General features: G+C 32.8%; 2 protein-coding genes across 6 annotated transcripts; one reads left to right on the top strand and one right to left on the bottom strand.

Annotated features, from left to right (window-relative positions):
* The first annotated feature begins 400 nt into the window (after positions 1–400).
* Positions 401–2,816, top strand: TBC1d7 (TBC1 domain family member 7). Its single transcript, XM_022082284.2, has one exon. It carries the CDS (start codon positions 829–831, stop codon positions 1,759–1,761), a length of 933 nt encoding a protein of 310 aa, XP_021937976.1. The 5' UTR covers positions 401–828; the 3' UTR covers positions 1,762–2,816.
* A 703-nt stretch (positions 2,817–3,519) lies between these two features.
* Positions 3,520–12,255, bottom strand: LOC110838747 (RNA polymerase II-associated protein 3). Of its 5 annotated transcripts, none has more exons than XM_022082279.2 (11): positions 12,085–12,153; positions 11,427–11,515; positions 11,012–11,167; positions 10,515–10,643; positions 9,565–9,684; positions 9,019–9,146; positions 8,286–8,505; positions 7,675–8,058; positions 5,710–6,084; positions 4,076–4,268; positions 3,520–3,793 (listed from the first exon to the last, which is right to left on the bottom strand). In XM_022082279.2, exons 2-11 carry the CDS (start codon positions 11,436–11,438, stop codon positions 3,702–3,704), a joined length of 1,809 nt encoding a protein of 602 aa, XP_021937971.1. In that variant the 5' UTR covers positions 11,439–11,515; positions 12,085–12,153; the 3' UTR covers positions 3,520–3,701. The 5 variants fall into 5 exon arrangements, with proteins under 5 accessions (XP_021937971.1, XP_021937972.1, XP_021937973.1 ...); XM_022082280.2 differs by having other exon boundaries at positions 7,675–8,055; XM_022082281.2 differs by lacking the exons at positions 11,427–11,515; positions 12,085–12,153 and adding an exon at positions 12,170–12,255.
* Between the last annotated feature and the right edge of the window lie 1,276 nt (positions 12,256–13,531).

Here is a 13,531-nt window from a genome sequence, read left to right as displayed (position 1 = left end):
AACTTGAAGGTGTATTCAAATTGAGAATAAAACATTTGAACTGAACTTGACATGACGTCACCTTAGCTATTAATGAGCAATTTTAAGCAAATTATACTGTTATGAATGTTTATCGTAGCAAGTTAAAAACCGTTAATGCGATTAGTCCTTCATGTTAATCCAAGCAAGATGAAAAATCGATTTCTTTCCAAGTACTTGTGATAAAAATATTTATGCTCTTGTGTAAAGTGATAGTCAAAATAATCCATTCTAAATTAAAATTTATATGGTTCTTAAAAATTCTCTAATACTAAATGCAATTAAAATTGATTTATTACTTCACGAGTTGATATATGCTAATTTTGGAAGATTATTACGTTCAGCCACGCATGGACACACCTTACTTATTCCCACCACATTATGGAAAGAGACGTTCCATTGTTATTAGCAGTACGAAGGTGGGGAAATTTCTTTTGTATGTCGACAGCATAAATTTAATTCAAATAAAACCAATGTATTTTGAAAACAAACGGTGACGACATATTTCGCATGACATGCTGTATGTTTTTGGTAAGTTATATTTGTAAAAGCCAACTAAGAGCGGCAACGCTTAGTGAGAAGTTTACGTGGGAGTTCCGTAATGTTATAAGTAGGATTTATGAATGTATGCACATTTCACCAATATGGATAGGATGGCTCAGTTTGACAGTATACGGTTGCACATATCGATGTAACACTAAAACGTAGCGCACGTACTGTTTTAGATAATTGACCATTTCATACATGAGAACTATCACATTCTGAATGGTAGTTGGTAATGTTTATTGAGCTCACTGCTGTGTTCAGAATATGGCGACCGATGAACGTAATTTTCGTTCGTCTTATTACGAAAAAGTGGGATTTAGAAGCGTCGAGGAAAAGAAATCATTGGAAATTCTTCTCAAAGATAATAAGACTCTGGATAAAGTGAAATTACAACAATTTTGTTTGAGATTTACTGTACCTGGGTTATATAGAAACTTAGTATGGAAAGTTCTTCTTGACGTTGTACCAATTCACGTAGAGAGTCATAAATTTGTTATGCAACAGAGAGAACAAGAATACAATGATTTGGTGCATTCGTTGCACTTTATGAGAATAGTTATGGACCAAACACCGAAACCACAATTATTTATCTTAATGTGGTTACTGGAAACTGGGAGACTCAAGTACGATTGGAACGCACAGTTGGATAACTATTTATACCAGAGTTTGTGCTCAATTTCACAGTCCCTTTTAAATGTCTTTGATAATGATGTTGATATATATTGGATCTCAAAGGGTTTCTTCCAGTTTGTTGACAAATTTCATAATGATGTGCCTAAATTAATAGAATACACCAAAAACATATTAGAAAAGGAGGATGGAATTCTTTTTAACCATCTTGTTGATATTGGTGCTCTAAATGCAATCCCATTACAGAACTGGCTTTGTTCGTGTTTTGCGGGAGTAATAAGTGAATCTTCACTTGGGAAGATATGGGATAAATTGACAGGTGGTTCATGTAAGATTTTGGTGTTTGTAGCTGTTGTTATTTTGAGGACTTTAAGGCGAAATTTACTGAAGTGTTTGTTGATTGACAATGTTCTGAGTTGCTTGAACAACATACCAGAAGAAACAGCAGAAGTTATAGTGAACAAGGCTATAGAAATGTGGCAACAATATGGAAGCTTGCTAACTCAAGGAGCAGGCCAAGACAATTTGAAAGCACATTTACCAGTTAATCGTAGTAAACCAGCATAGCTTTCTTGTACTAAGAAAAGAACATTTTATGATACAGATTTCTGTTTGATAATGCTAAGAAAATTATTTCTATGAGATCTATACCTTCTGCCATTTAAAATTAGTGGCAGTAATATGATTGTAAAGGAGATTGGTCTGGAGGTGTGGGCAGCAGTTCAGTTTGTCTAGGTGAATTTCTCAAAATAATGGAAAATTATTTCACTTGATTGGCTCTTCGTAGCCTCAGAATTGGTAACCTATATCTTAAAGAGTGTATGAAGTGCTATTCTTTTTATAATTTGTGAATAATTTTTTTGTTCTTTCTGTGCTTTACTTATTCACATTAATGTTATTTTTAATAGTCCAAATTGCAGACATATTATTCTAAATTCATATTTTTTTTAAGGTATGAGTTGAATCTGTGGTCTTGGCTTTGTGCAGTATTTTCAGAGGTCAGTTGAATCCCAGAATGACATAGTTTGTCTGTGATGAATCAATTCACTATTCTGTACTGAAGTTCATTAATTAATTTTTTTAAAGAATAAAACAGATTTATCTGGCTGATGAATTAAGGCAATTTGTTCACAGCTATTTTTATATTCAATCTGTGGTTGGATTCTTGTAGGTATATTACACTTAATAATTGTTAATAAATTACATAGTAAAGAGGCAGAAATTTGATTTACAGAGATATCATATCTTTGCTTTCCAAAGTGCTGTTACTAACAGATTGATTTAGTAATGAGGATTCAAAGAATTCTCACTGATATTAAGCTTTGATAATAGAATTTGCTTGAGGATAAGCCATGATATTGTTCAAAACCTCTGTTGTTCATAAATCAAGTTATAAACCAAACATTATAAGATGTTACATGTATTATTTGTTAAGCTTGTGCTGCAGAGTATAGCTGGTAACTGTCTTCACATTTTTTCATGGATTTGTTTTGTCTTGTACATTCACTATGGCATATAAATTCAGTGTATTTACTGTTTGTCTTGCCAGTACATTTAAGGTTATAATTACATTAACTGTAGTGTTTATGAAGACAAGAATAAAAACATAGGTCTTCACTAAATGTTTTTGGTGTTGGTCTTATATTACTGTTTATTTGTTTTGGACTTATCCATTGCCTGTTGTTGTTTTTTAATCTTAAAACTTAAATCACTGTTTGTGAAGGATGGATCTTCCTTTGTCTTCATGTAGACTGAGCTATTCCTGATTTGTGGTTCACAGATCAGGAATAGCTCAGTCTACAGGCTACAACAGAATAGGTCTCCTTTTTATTTGAAGACCTGTCACCTTGATCAGTAGTTCTCTGCTTGTAATACCATCACACATTTTATTTTTATCAGTACTATGGCATTAGGCATTTCATCATGGACAATGCATTAAGATGTGCCCAACTCATGGTGAAGAAAAGGATTAGGGTTGATTATATTATATATAGCAAGATGACTAATAATGACTACTGCTAGTAATTTAAAGTTCATGAGAGAAAAAATCAGAAAGATTTGCATAAAAATGACAGCTTCAGAATCTAAGCAAGAATTTTGCACTTGTACTTTCTTTCCTAACAAGAATTTACTGCTTTAATATTGAGCTGAAAATATTTAGGGAAGTAATGATGAATCTCAAAGAACTTTCATTAAAGAGGTACCTTGCTTGTTGAATTATGGAAGGAAAATAAAAGATTAACTTTCAGTTTTCACACTTTACAGCAGAAGTTTATAAAGTTAGGTAACATTATTGTAAATGTTATTTTAGTTATCTAATAATAATACTCTTGAGACAAATTTATATTAACTGATTCCAAGTTGTAAATATATTACAGTAGTAGTACATTACCTCCATTTGGTCACACTGTTTGGTCTGTTCCAATTAACGCACTTTCAAAGTACGAAGATAATCTTTACAAAGTCTAGCACAATACACCGATTATGCAGCACTGTTTACAAATATCTTAATATAATTCATATTTTGTCATAAGGTCTATGCTGTCTTCTTCTGAGCATTCACCTTGTTCTTTGCAGTATTCCAGTATCTTCTTGACTCCTATTCAGGAAAATAAGACAAATAATATGTAGTATGCCAATGCCATTCTGCCTGTCACAGGAATAAATATCTTGGTTTTCACAAAAATAGTTTGTTCTGCTAAATTCCTAACTATAAAATATTTTGTCTTAAAACTACAGGACTGAAATTGACCTAGATTGAAATAATCTTCACACTTTCTACTACTACTATATGTACTGGAAGTCCTATAAAATGTATACAGATTGGAAATTCATAGCAGGAAGTAGTAGATTACTGTTTACCATTGTGATCATGCCTCACCTGCTTTGTCACTTTCAGACAGGAACATAGCTAGAGCACCAAATCTTCGAACATCAGATAATCCCATAAGGAATGATAAAGCAGGCTCTTTAAACTGAATAAACTCAGTTTTGATGGTAGATATTATATCACTAAGTGTGCTACTCTCCAAAGAATCACGGAATATTTTTGGCAGATATGCTCCAGGAATTTGCTGAAATCATACAAATTTAATATTTCATTTATGAAGGCAAAACATCTGGGGAATATGCATGTTATATCAAACAAACATTACAAATAAAAAGTCAGTAGATTCTGCATTATTTGCCAACAGTATTTCGGGTTGTGACACCATATTGACTCAGGCAGAAACCAATGTTTTTGAGAAGCTGCTATTTCCATCTTCAGCCCCAAAAATGTTTGTATCTCCCTATGAGTCCACACAGCATAACAACCAAGAACATCATCAACACCTTCACCACCATTAGAACCTCACATCTATCAGCATCATTTGCTGAAATATTTTTTGATCTATTGAATGCAACAAGGTAAAGTTTTCCCTGTACTTAATTCAGTACTGCTAACTGAAGACGCGCCTCTATGCTAAATTATGCACCACATCAGGAAGACATGGGAGAGTAAAGGTATGGCTACACACACTTAACCTTAGCACTATATGGAGGTAAGCGGTCAGTTTTACATCCTGGCTGGTTTATTCCTGGAGCCCAATGGAAAGGAAAGTGAGCTGGCTCCATAGCTAGTCTGGACATGAATCTGCCAAGAATCAAACTCTGGCCATCCAAGCTTATAGCCTAGTCAGGATGATACTCCAGGAACACTTTGAGGGATGTATATTTTTCAAGGAATCACATCATACCTTCTTCCATAAAAGCCTTTGTACACTTTGACAGTTTCAATGAGCAACCACTCTAATTTTGAGAGGCTGTTTTAATATAAGCCAAGGGTTCTCACCTTTTTTTGCTGGTGTACAACAAATTCTAATTTAACATATTAAATGTACCACTAACAAAATGCAATCAGGGAAAATTTATTTATGTTAATATTATCTTTTTATTTTTCTTACTTATTTCGCGTACCACTCAACATTGGCTCGCATATCACCAGTCGTATGTGTACCATAGGTTGAGAAATGCTGATATAAGCCAAATGACAAATGTGTTCAGCTGGACGATAAGAGACTTCAAAAAAGCCTATGACTGTTAAGAGAGAAGTGCTATACAATATTCACCACTTCCATAACAAATATACTGACAATTTTCCAATTAAATCAACATCTGAGATCAGGTTCCCACAGCAGTGAAGATGTTGACTGTGGTCTTGTAGGTTAGTTAACAATGTTTCACTGGTAACCATCCTCAAGACCAATGGTGAACCCAGACCAGAAGACCAAAATCAATATAAAATAATCTATATTTATAACACTGAACAAAAATGAGAAGTAAAAACTTTATAGAAAACATTTTCCAATTACTAAATGGCATTCTTGGAGAATCTTTGAGGTTCAAATGTCAGATTGCATTAATCCTAACATATTAATGAACCACACTTATTGCATTAAGATTAATGTAACCAGACAGACATAATTCTTTCTAGAGTAACAATATTCTGAGCATTGTGATTTACCATTAACATACCTTTAAGTAGAGATAGCTGAGGTGAGGGTCTGTTCTTACTTTCTTCCAAGCAACTTGAAACTGCACTGATGTATTAGGAATAGGGGGAACTTTCTCTGATACCATTTCTGTCAGATGATCAGTGACTTTACTCTGTGATGTAGAATTTTCATTTTCAGATGTTGACTTCATTTTACTGCTTTCTACATCATTAACTTTATGAAATCCCTCTGTCTTTTGCTCTTTGACATCTGTAGGCTTTCCTGTATCTAAGCCAACAGTAATTTGATGATGTTCATTCTCCACTGAATTAGCAGTGCATATTTTGTTACTTGTTCCAAGCTGTCTACTAAAATGATTATCAACTTCTTGAATTTCAATTCTCTTCAAAGCTTTCTTTTTTTAAAAAAAAAGGGGGGAAAAACACAATATCAGAAATCTGCGGTTACAGTTACTTACACGGAAAATCTTGAAACAAATTTTCATCCTGTGATAAGACATATATTTGTGAATGCATATGTAAATTAAAAAAGAGAACAATGTGTATACAGAGTGATTCAGGAGTCTACAAAACATCATGGGCACATTATTTACATGACTGCATTAGAAAAGTTAAACCTCTATTTCTGTCTAAAAGCTTTTTGACAAAGATGTGTCATTAAACTGATGCATAGTATTGGACATTTACCTTGGTATTTTAGTTAGAATACATGCAACCTGACTCTCCTTCCATCATCAAGTGAAACTGTGCAACCTAATCTGTTTGGTCGACTTCTCAGGGTATTCAGATTCACTTTATTCAGTAGATCTCAACAGATTTGGTTGCGCAGTTTCATACGATGATGGAAGCACAGCCAGCTTCCAAAACACTGTGTGCATTTAAACATAAGGAAAAATGTCCAATAATAAGCATAAACTTTCCATATTTCTGGTGCATCTTTATCTTAGTCTTTGCAACTACCAGATTCCTCAAACTTTCTAAATTGGAGCCATGATAACAGGACTATTTTTACTAAAAACCTTTTGATTAATGTATCCACTAAGTTTGGTACTCTCCTGAATCACCCCATATGTTTTGGTTTAATTAATTCTATAAATTTGTCACTAAGATAATCAAATACCATATCTTTCATTGGATATGAAGGCTTACTGCCATGTTCACAACAACCTGCCACTGGAACCCATCCTAAGCCACATGCATCCAGTCCACATCCTATTTTAAGATCTATCTCATCTACGCCTATGTCTCCCAAGCAGTTTATGTATTAGTCCAGCTCATATAATTACATATATATTCATAAACATTCATGATAATTGTAATTTCACTGTAGTAATTCCTATGTCAACACAGATTTGTATATATTTATTCACATACACATTAATTAAAATCATTTTTAAACTGTTTCACTGTTACAATTGCATTACTATAGTAGTCAATACAATCAAACAGAGATGACAATATAGGCTTTTGTCAATACCAAACTGCTTAAAATCATACACATATCATTGACTAAATCTATAGTAGTAAATTACATGCACATTCCTCTCCTACTGATTTGATAATGGTATGTATACTTTACTAAAGCATGTTGGCACTCCATACAGACATGAGTAGCCTCAAATTTTTTTACCCTGCTTTTAATGGTTTAGTATGTGTGAATGTGATGTCTGTCTACAATTTTAATTCCTAAGTGAATAAGATACACATTATTCCAAACTGGGTATTTTCATACAAGAAAAACATATTTACAAATTGGAAAAAACATAATAGAACATTATATTATGGGAACACATAGTGAAACATTATATCAACACAATTAACATTAATATTCTCATTGTAGATACAAATCTAATTTGCAACTCCATCCCTGTGATAAATTTAATAAGTTTCAAACTGATGTATTCTGTGTGAGACATTACAAGTTAGTGTGGAGGTCTTCGGAATTCTTGAAAACATGCATAATTGACTACATTAACTATACTTACTTTAGAACGTAAGTGAGGAGGTTTGTGTATTGAATATACCAATTCAACTTCTCCATGTGTAGACCATATCTCTTCTTCAGTCACAATGTTCTCCAACAATCTTGATTCTCCACTTTGTTCATCTATGATTTCTTGATCTGTAAAACACTTTTCATCTTTCTTTACTTCTGCTACAGCAGTAGTTTTATTGACAGACATTTGTGAGACTTCTTTTTCTTCTCTTATGATTTGCTTAAGTGGCATTTTACTTTCATTTCTTGTGTCTGTTTCCTTTTCTGCCTTTTTATCTTTAAGTGCATAAGATGAAATTTTGACTTGTTTATCTGTTTCTAGACTCACAATGTTTTTAGAACAAGTTGCAAAGCCAGGTTCTTTCACAGACTGCTGAAAAGCAAGCATTAAAGAATAAATAGTACTTTGAATTTTAATAAATCTCACAACACAAATAATTATGTCCTTTACGTTGTTCTTACAGATATACCTGAATTCAGTATAGCTACATATTCATAAGGTATTGGTACACAAGATACTTATCAATTAACATTTTTCAAAGCTGGTAAAGATCATAAAGCAATATCTTAAGGATACAAGTGATAATCTCAAAGGATTACATTTTGTTGAGGTTTTATGTTGATTTTCTTTTCCAGTTTCATTAATTCTGCTTTTGATGCCATGTTCTTTGGCTCTAGTTCCATTACTTTTAGCAGATCAGCTCTTGCCTCCTGTAACTGACCTAATCCAGCTCGAGCCATTGCACGGCGTTGATATGCTTTCACATAACTAGAATCCAACTGCAATGCTGCTGTGCAGTCTGCTTCAGCTGATCTGAGACTGAAAAGTAAAAAAGAAATTAACACACTGACAAATTTGGGCAATGGTTGACTGAGAAATTATTTACTTATAATTCTGTTCTAAAAATATACAAATTAATTCTTTCATTTACTGCACCAACATACAGTTTAGAAGTTTAACATTTTCATGCATATGTTTTAAATATCCTGTAGCTAATATTGGAAATACAACTGAATAATGTTTATAACAGGTATAAATGGCAATTCATTTGTAGTTTTCCTTTTTTCACAAGTTGCCATTTAGAAGATTCAAGCTGCACATCCACATCCATCTAGAAATATATCATCCTATTATGACTATCCCAATATGGATAGTCTAGTCTTGGTCTATGGTGAGCAACATGCTATATGAATTTTATAATGATATTCCATAGTAACAGGAATAATTTTCCACAAATTATCACTGGCAATCTATTGGTTTTCATGACTGTATTTTGAAAATAAGGAATAAATTTTAACAGCAGCCTTATTCTATAACAGGAACATAACTTACTCTTCAGTTTTAAGATAACAAAGAGCACGATTTGCATAGAAAATAGCATCATAAGGGAAACAGTTGATGGCTCGACTGTAGCATCGAATTGCTTCTTTCCACTTCTTACTCTTCACCAAATCATTCCCCTTGAACAGATGTAAAATAAATTGTCACCATGTTGCAAAAAATTATATTGATCAACTGTATTCAATATTGCTCCAAAGATCTTGGGATAAACAGCTACTTTGCATCCTGGATAAAATCAAATATGACATAAAAGAAGTTTCAATTCTCAGGTAGTGACAGTACTTATGTATTCTCAAGTCAATGAGACGCCTCTTTGAATGTGATAAATATACTTCCTCAGCAAACCTAAGTGTTCACATGGTGCTAATATTATGCAGCTATGAAGTGGTTTTCATGACTCGATATCTCTCTAAGAAAAATCTCCTTGTAAGACTTCTTTAAAAATTTATTTTCCATATGTAATAAAATTGTAATATTGTCTGAAGATTATCTTTATGCAAAATATCAGGATTGTTAGATTTCATTCTGTAAACTAACCATTTCCTTTTCATAGACTGCTTCTTCTCTGATCTGTTTTTCCTCACTATCACTGACTGTGTCTTTATCACCTTCTGATTCTTGATGTCTTCCACCATCAAATTCTTCACATGCTTTATCCTTTAAAATAAAAATATCGAGTCAACAGAAATGCTGGTGACACATAAACTTTCTTTATTAACAAGCCTAGTGCTACAGGCAATGGAAGAATTGCCACATCTCTATACAGTACATCCTGGTGCAATGTCAGGGGTTATATTTCTCAAGAACAGCAAGTTTCACCATTTTATTTTATATTCTGTTATACAGGTGCCCCACCAGAAAGCAAGGCAAGAGCTGTCATTGCTCCTGAAACTTTTATAAATGTATAGTCCCTTCAAAGAAACATAGTCCAATGATTCCTCTAGAAGACAGACTGCACCCCTAGCAGAATAACTACATGTTCTACAACCACATTTCTTAAATTTGAAAGTAGTTTCATCAGACCTAATATCAAAATCTGGAAAGAAATGATTTTCATTATGAAAACCACTCACAGAATTTGTCTATAATCTTAATTTTCATGCAAGGCATACAGTAGTATTGATAAGAATGGTTTCCACTTTATATTATGCTGAATGAAATTAACACTGGCTTTACAGACACAAGGATCATAAGAACACAGAGCCCTAGAGACTTTATAAGAGATTATGTGAAAGTCTTTAACACTTCAGTCAATAGTTGATAATCTTTAAACAAAATCAATAGTACAGTTATTTTCCCACTTATGCATTTTCAGTTAAAAATAGCTGCAGAATGTGTACAAGTTCTTCATTTGTGTTGTTTTAGTTATAAGTTTAACATTGTTATGCCATTAGCAACAGGTAACATGCTGGACAATGGTGTCTAGTAGAACCTGCTTCACTGAGAGGAAGAATTAGTTATTACCACCATAGTAATATAAAACTCACCACATCAAATTTATCCCAAGAGGCATAATCATATCCAGAAATCCTTGCTGGCATTTCATTTTGTTTTTCATGTTTACTTTTCTGCACTTCAGATATTTTTTTTATTTTAGTGCGAACAGGTGGAAGTGCCTGAAAATGAAACAAATTTTTTGAAGAGGATTTCCATGAAATCACTGTAAAAATTATATTAAAATTCACAAAGTAGTTTCACATAGCTGTTCTTTCTATAATGTGCCACTCAGTGTCAGTAATTAAATCTGTTATGACATAAAAGGAAGAAGTCTTGTTTAACAATCCCACTGTAGGTACAGTTCCTGAAGTAAATATTAACTAATAAATTTGAGGAAAAAAAGGCAGAACACTTCACAAAACACTGAGGCAAGCTTAGTTTGCTTTAGCAAAAGACTTGTTACTGTAGATGTCAGACACTAAAACTTGCTTTGGTTATAGGAGGTTAAAATATACTCCTAATAAAACTTATAAGGAAGTACACAAACCTGGTCATCAGAGGCTGTTGTGGCAAGCTCTGATTCTTTTCTCTTCATGTCAGCTTCCCAGCTTTTCAAATCTTGCATGTAACTCCTTAGGTCTTCTGCATTATCAAGGACCTGCTTCTGAAGCAATACTGGATCCATAACAAGGGGATCAACAATCTGAAAATTACAATATCAGGTTATGTGGTGTAATTCCACACTTCCTGAAACAGAAGAAGCCACATGGAGAGACCCATTTTTAAAAATAGTAGAACAGAATAAGATTTATTTACATCCCATTAATCCTTCATAGGTCCAAGCCAAGAATGTACAAAACACCATAGCACAAATATAATAACTGTTTCTAATACAAATAAAAAACTACATAGGTATCATAGTAATGTACAGTCAATTACAGTATTACAGCAAAAATACTTACACAAGAAAGCATAACCACTAATGTTTACATGGATTTATAATGCCAGGTGGCACACACAATTTTCCTGTATTAGATCTGTATGACAGTATCTGAAGTTAACCAAACAGAAATCATAAAACCACAAATGTGAAACCAGATATGAAGAATTAGTTGATTTGCACTGCTCAAATGGTGACATCAAGGCACTAGAATAAGTTATGCGTGTGCCTTGGATGGAAGGAGCAAGGAATAACAACTTTTTGGTGGGAAAGTCGCTTGGAAAACATTCATTTTAAAAACTACACAGAACAGGGCAACAGTAAACTCAATATTAAGGCTATGAGGTGGCAGGCTCTAAATCCTGTCCAATGGTTGAATGTGTTATTAGTGAACAGAACAGAATTTATTTACTTTCCATTGTTCCTTCATTGTACAAACAAAGTATGTGGAACATGTCACAATATGAATACCAATCATATGCCAATAGCATTGGTTACCTAACGTTGTAATTGAGTACAATTACGATGTTAGGTAACCAATGAATACGAAACAGGAGACCCCGATTTCAAATTTCATTCCAATATAAATTCGTATATAAAACCGTAAAATGTAAACGATGTAACACAATAGCTAAATTTTGGAATTTAAAAGTCATGTGTATAAATTATTTTAAACTCACAAATTAATTTAAGAGAATCAGAAGCATAACAACGTAAGTTATCGCATAACCTAACACCGTAGAAATAGTTTTATACAAAACCTACCATACCGCTTGATGAATGTGTTTTGTTCAGTTTCTGTACGTGGTGGAAGGAAATAAGGTGTGCCAAAATGGGGAGATAAAAAACTGAACGAATGTCCTCATGACGTACTATTTGATATTCGTCATCAATTAAATTAGATTGAATTATACTAGGTTGGGTTAGCTTTCATGCATTCTGTGAATCACAGATCACGAAATAAAAAATGCCAGTGTATAAAAATGAAAAGAGCCTTTTATTCAACAATATCGAAAGCAACATATAAAGAATACCATTATAACTAGTGTCAGATATATGCTTAAAAATATAAGCTCTTTTAAAAAATGATACACTTACTTTGCATTTATGTTCCACTTACTTCTATAAAGCATAAATTCTATATCACTATTTTACAATAAGTTATACATCATTAGCAATCTGCTATTAATGTAAGATTTATAAGAAGATTTCTGTCTTCTGGGTTGTTGCGCTGTGTAGTCTGGTCGATGTTAACCAACGTTTCAGAGGTCATACTGCCTCCGTCATCAGGGCGATGAATATTATGATTTATAAATTTATCAACAAAATAAAAGGGCAGTGTCAAAAGGAATTCTTCAAATGCTTATTGGAATTATATTCTGTCAGTGGATAGTTTAATAACTCATACTGGGAGCTTGTGTTACAATTAAATTCCTGCACAGAATGTATCTTTTAGGTAAACTGTCAGATTTGCTGATGGTCTATGGAGATCTTGTATTATCTTGTTATGAATTTCTTAATTTGGCCAAAACAATTTTATGGTTAGTAAATACAAATGCCATTGAAGCACATATATATTCTGAGGAAAGTGATAAAATGCAAAATATCTTAAACAGTTCTCTATATAACTTTTTTAACATTCTCATTATTTTATTTTATTTCTGTTGGTTGAATTTCACAAGATTATTATGCTCTATTTCATGGCTCAATGAGAGTATGCAAAATCCATTCTAATGAGAAATAAAATAAAGCTCTTTAAAAACAATACTGAACTTTACTTAGGTTTCATTTGGTCCATGTGCTGCTTTTTTTCAGTTCATTTTATCATCAACTTTCTAGACAAAAGAACAGCAGCATATGTTCATTTAAGAAAAGGTTTGTTATTGGTTACAGAAAATGAAGTATGTTTGACAAAATTTGGAAGTGAGTTTTTTACCTTTAACTATTTGTTCATATCAGTAACAATGTGGCTAAATTCACAAATCATTATTTTTGTAATCTACCTTAGATTATTATATTATCAACAGCAAAGAGTACATAGAATTGTCAGTTTTAAATGAAATTTAAAAATTGTTCGACAATTGTTCGTAGAATTATAAGACATTACATGTTATTGAAATAGTTTCT

This window comes from Zootermopsis nevadensis, unplaced genomic scaffold (assembly GCF_977971745.1).
Source record: "Zootermopsis nevadensis isolate Lab colony 2312 unplaced genomic scaffold, Znev_1.0 Znev_ptg000029l, whole genome shotgun sequence".
In the NCBI taxonomy this organism is placed as follows: Eukaryota; Metazoa; Arthropoda; class Insecta; order Blattodea; family Termopsidae; genus Zootermopsis; species Zootermopsis nevadensis.
This window is presented reverse-complemented; position numbering and strand designations above follow the sequence as displayed.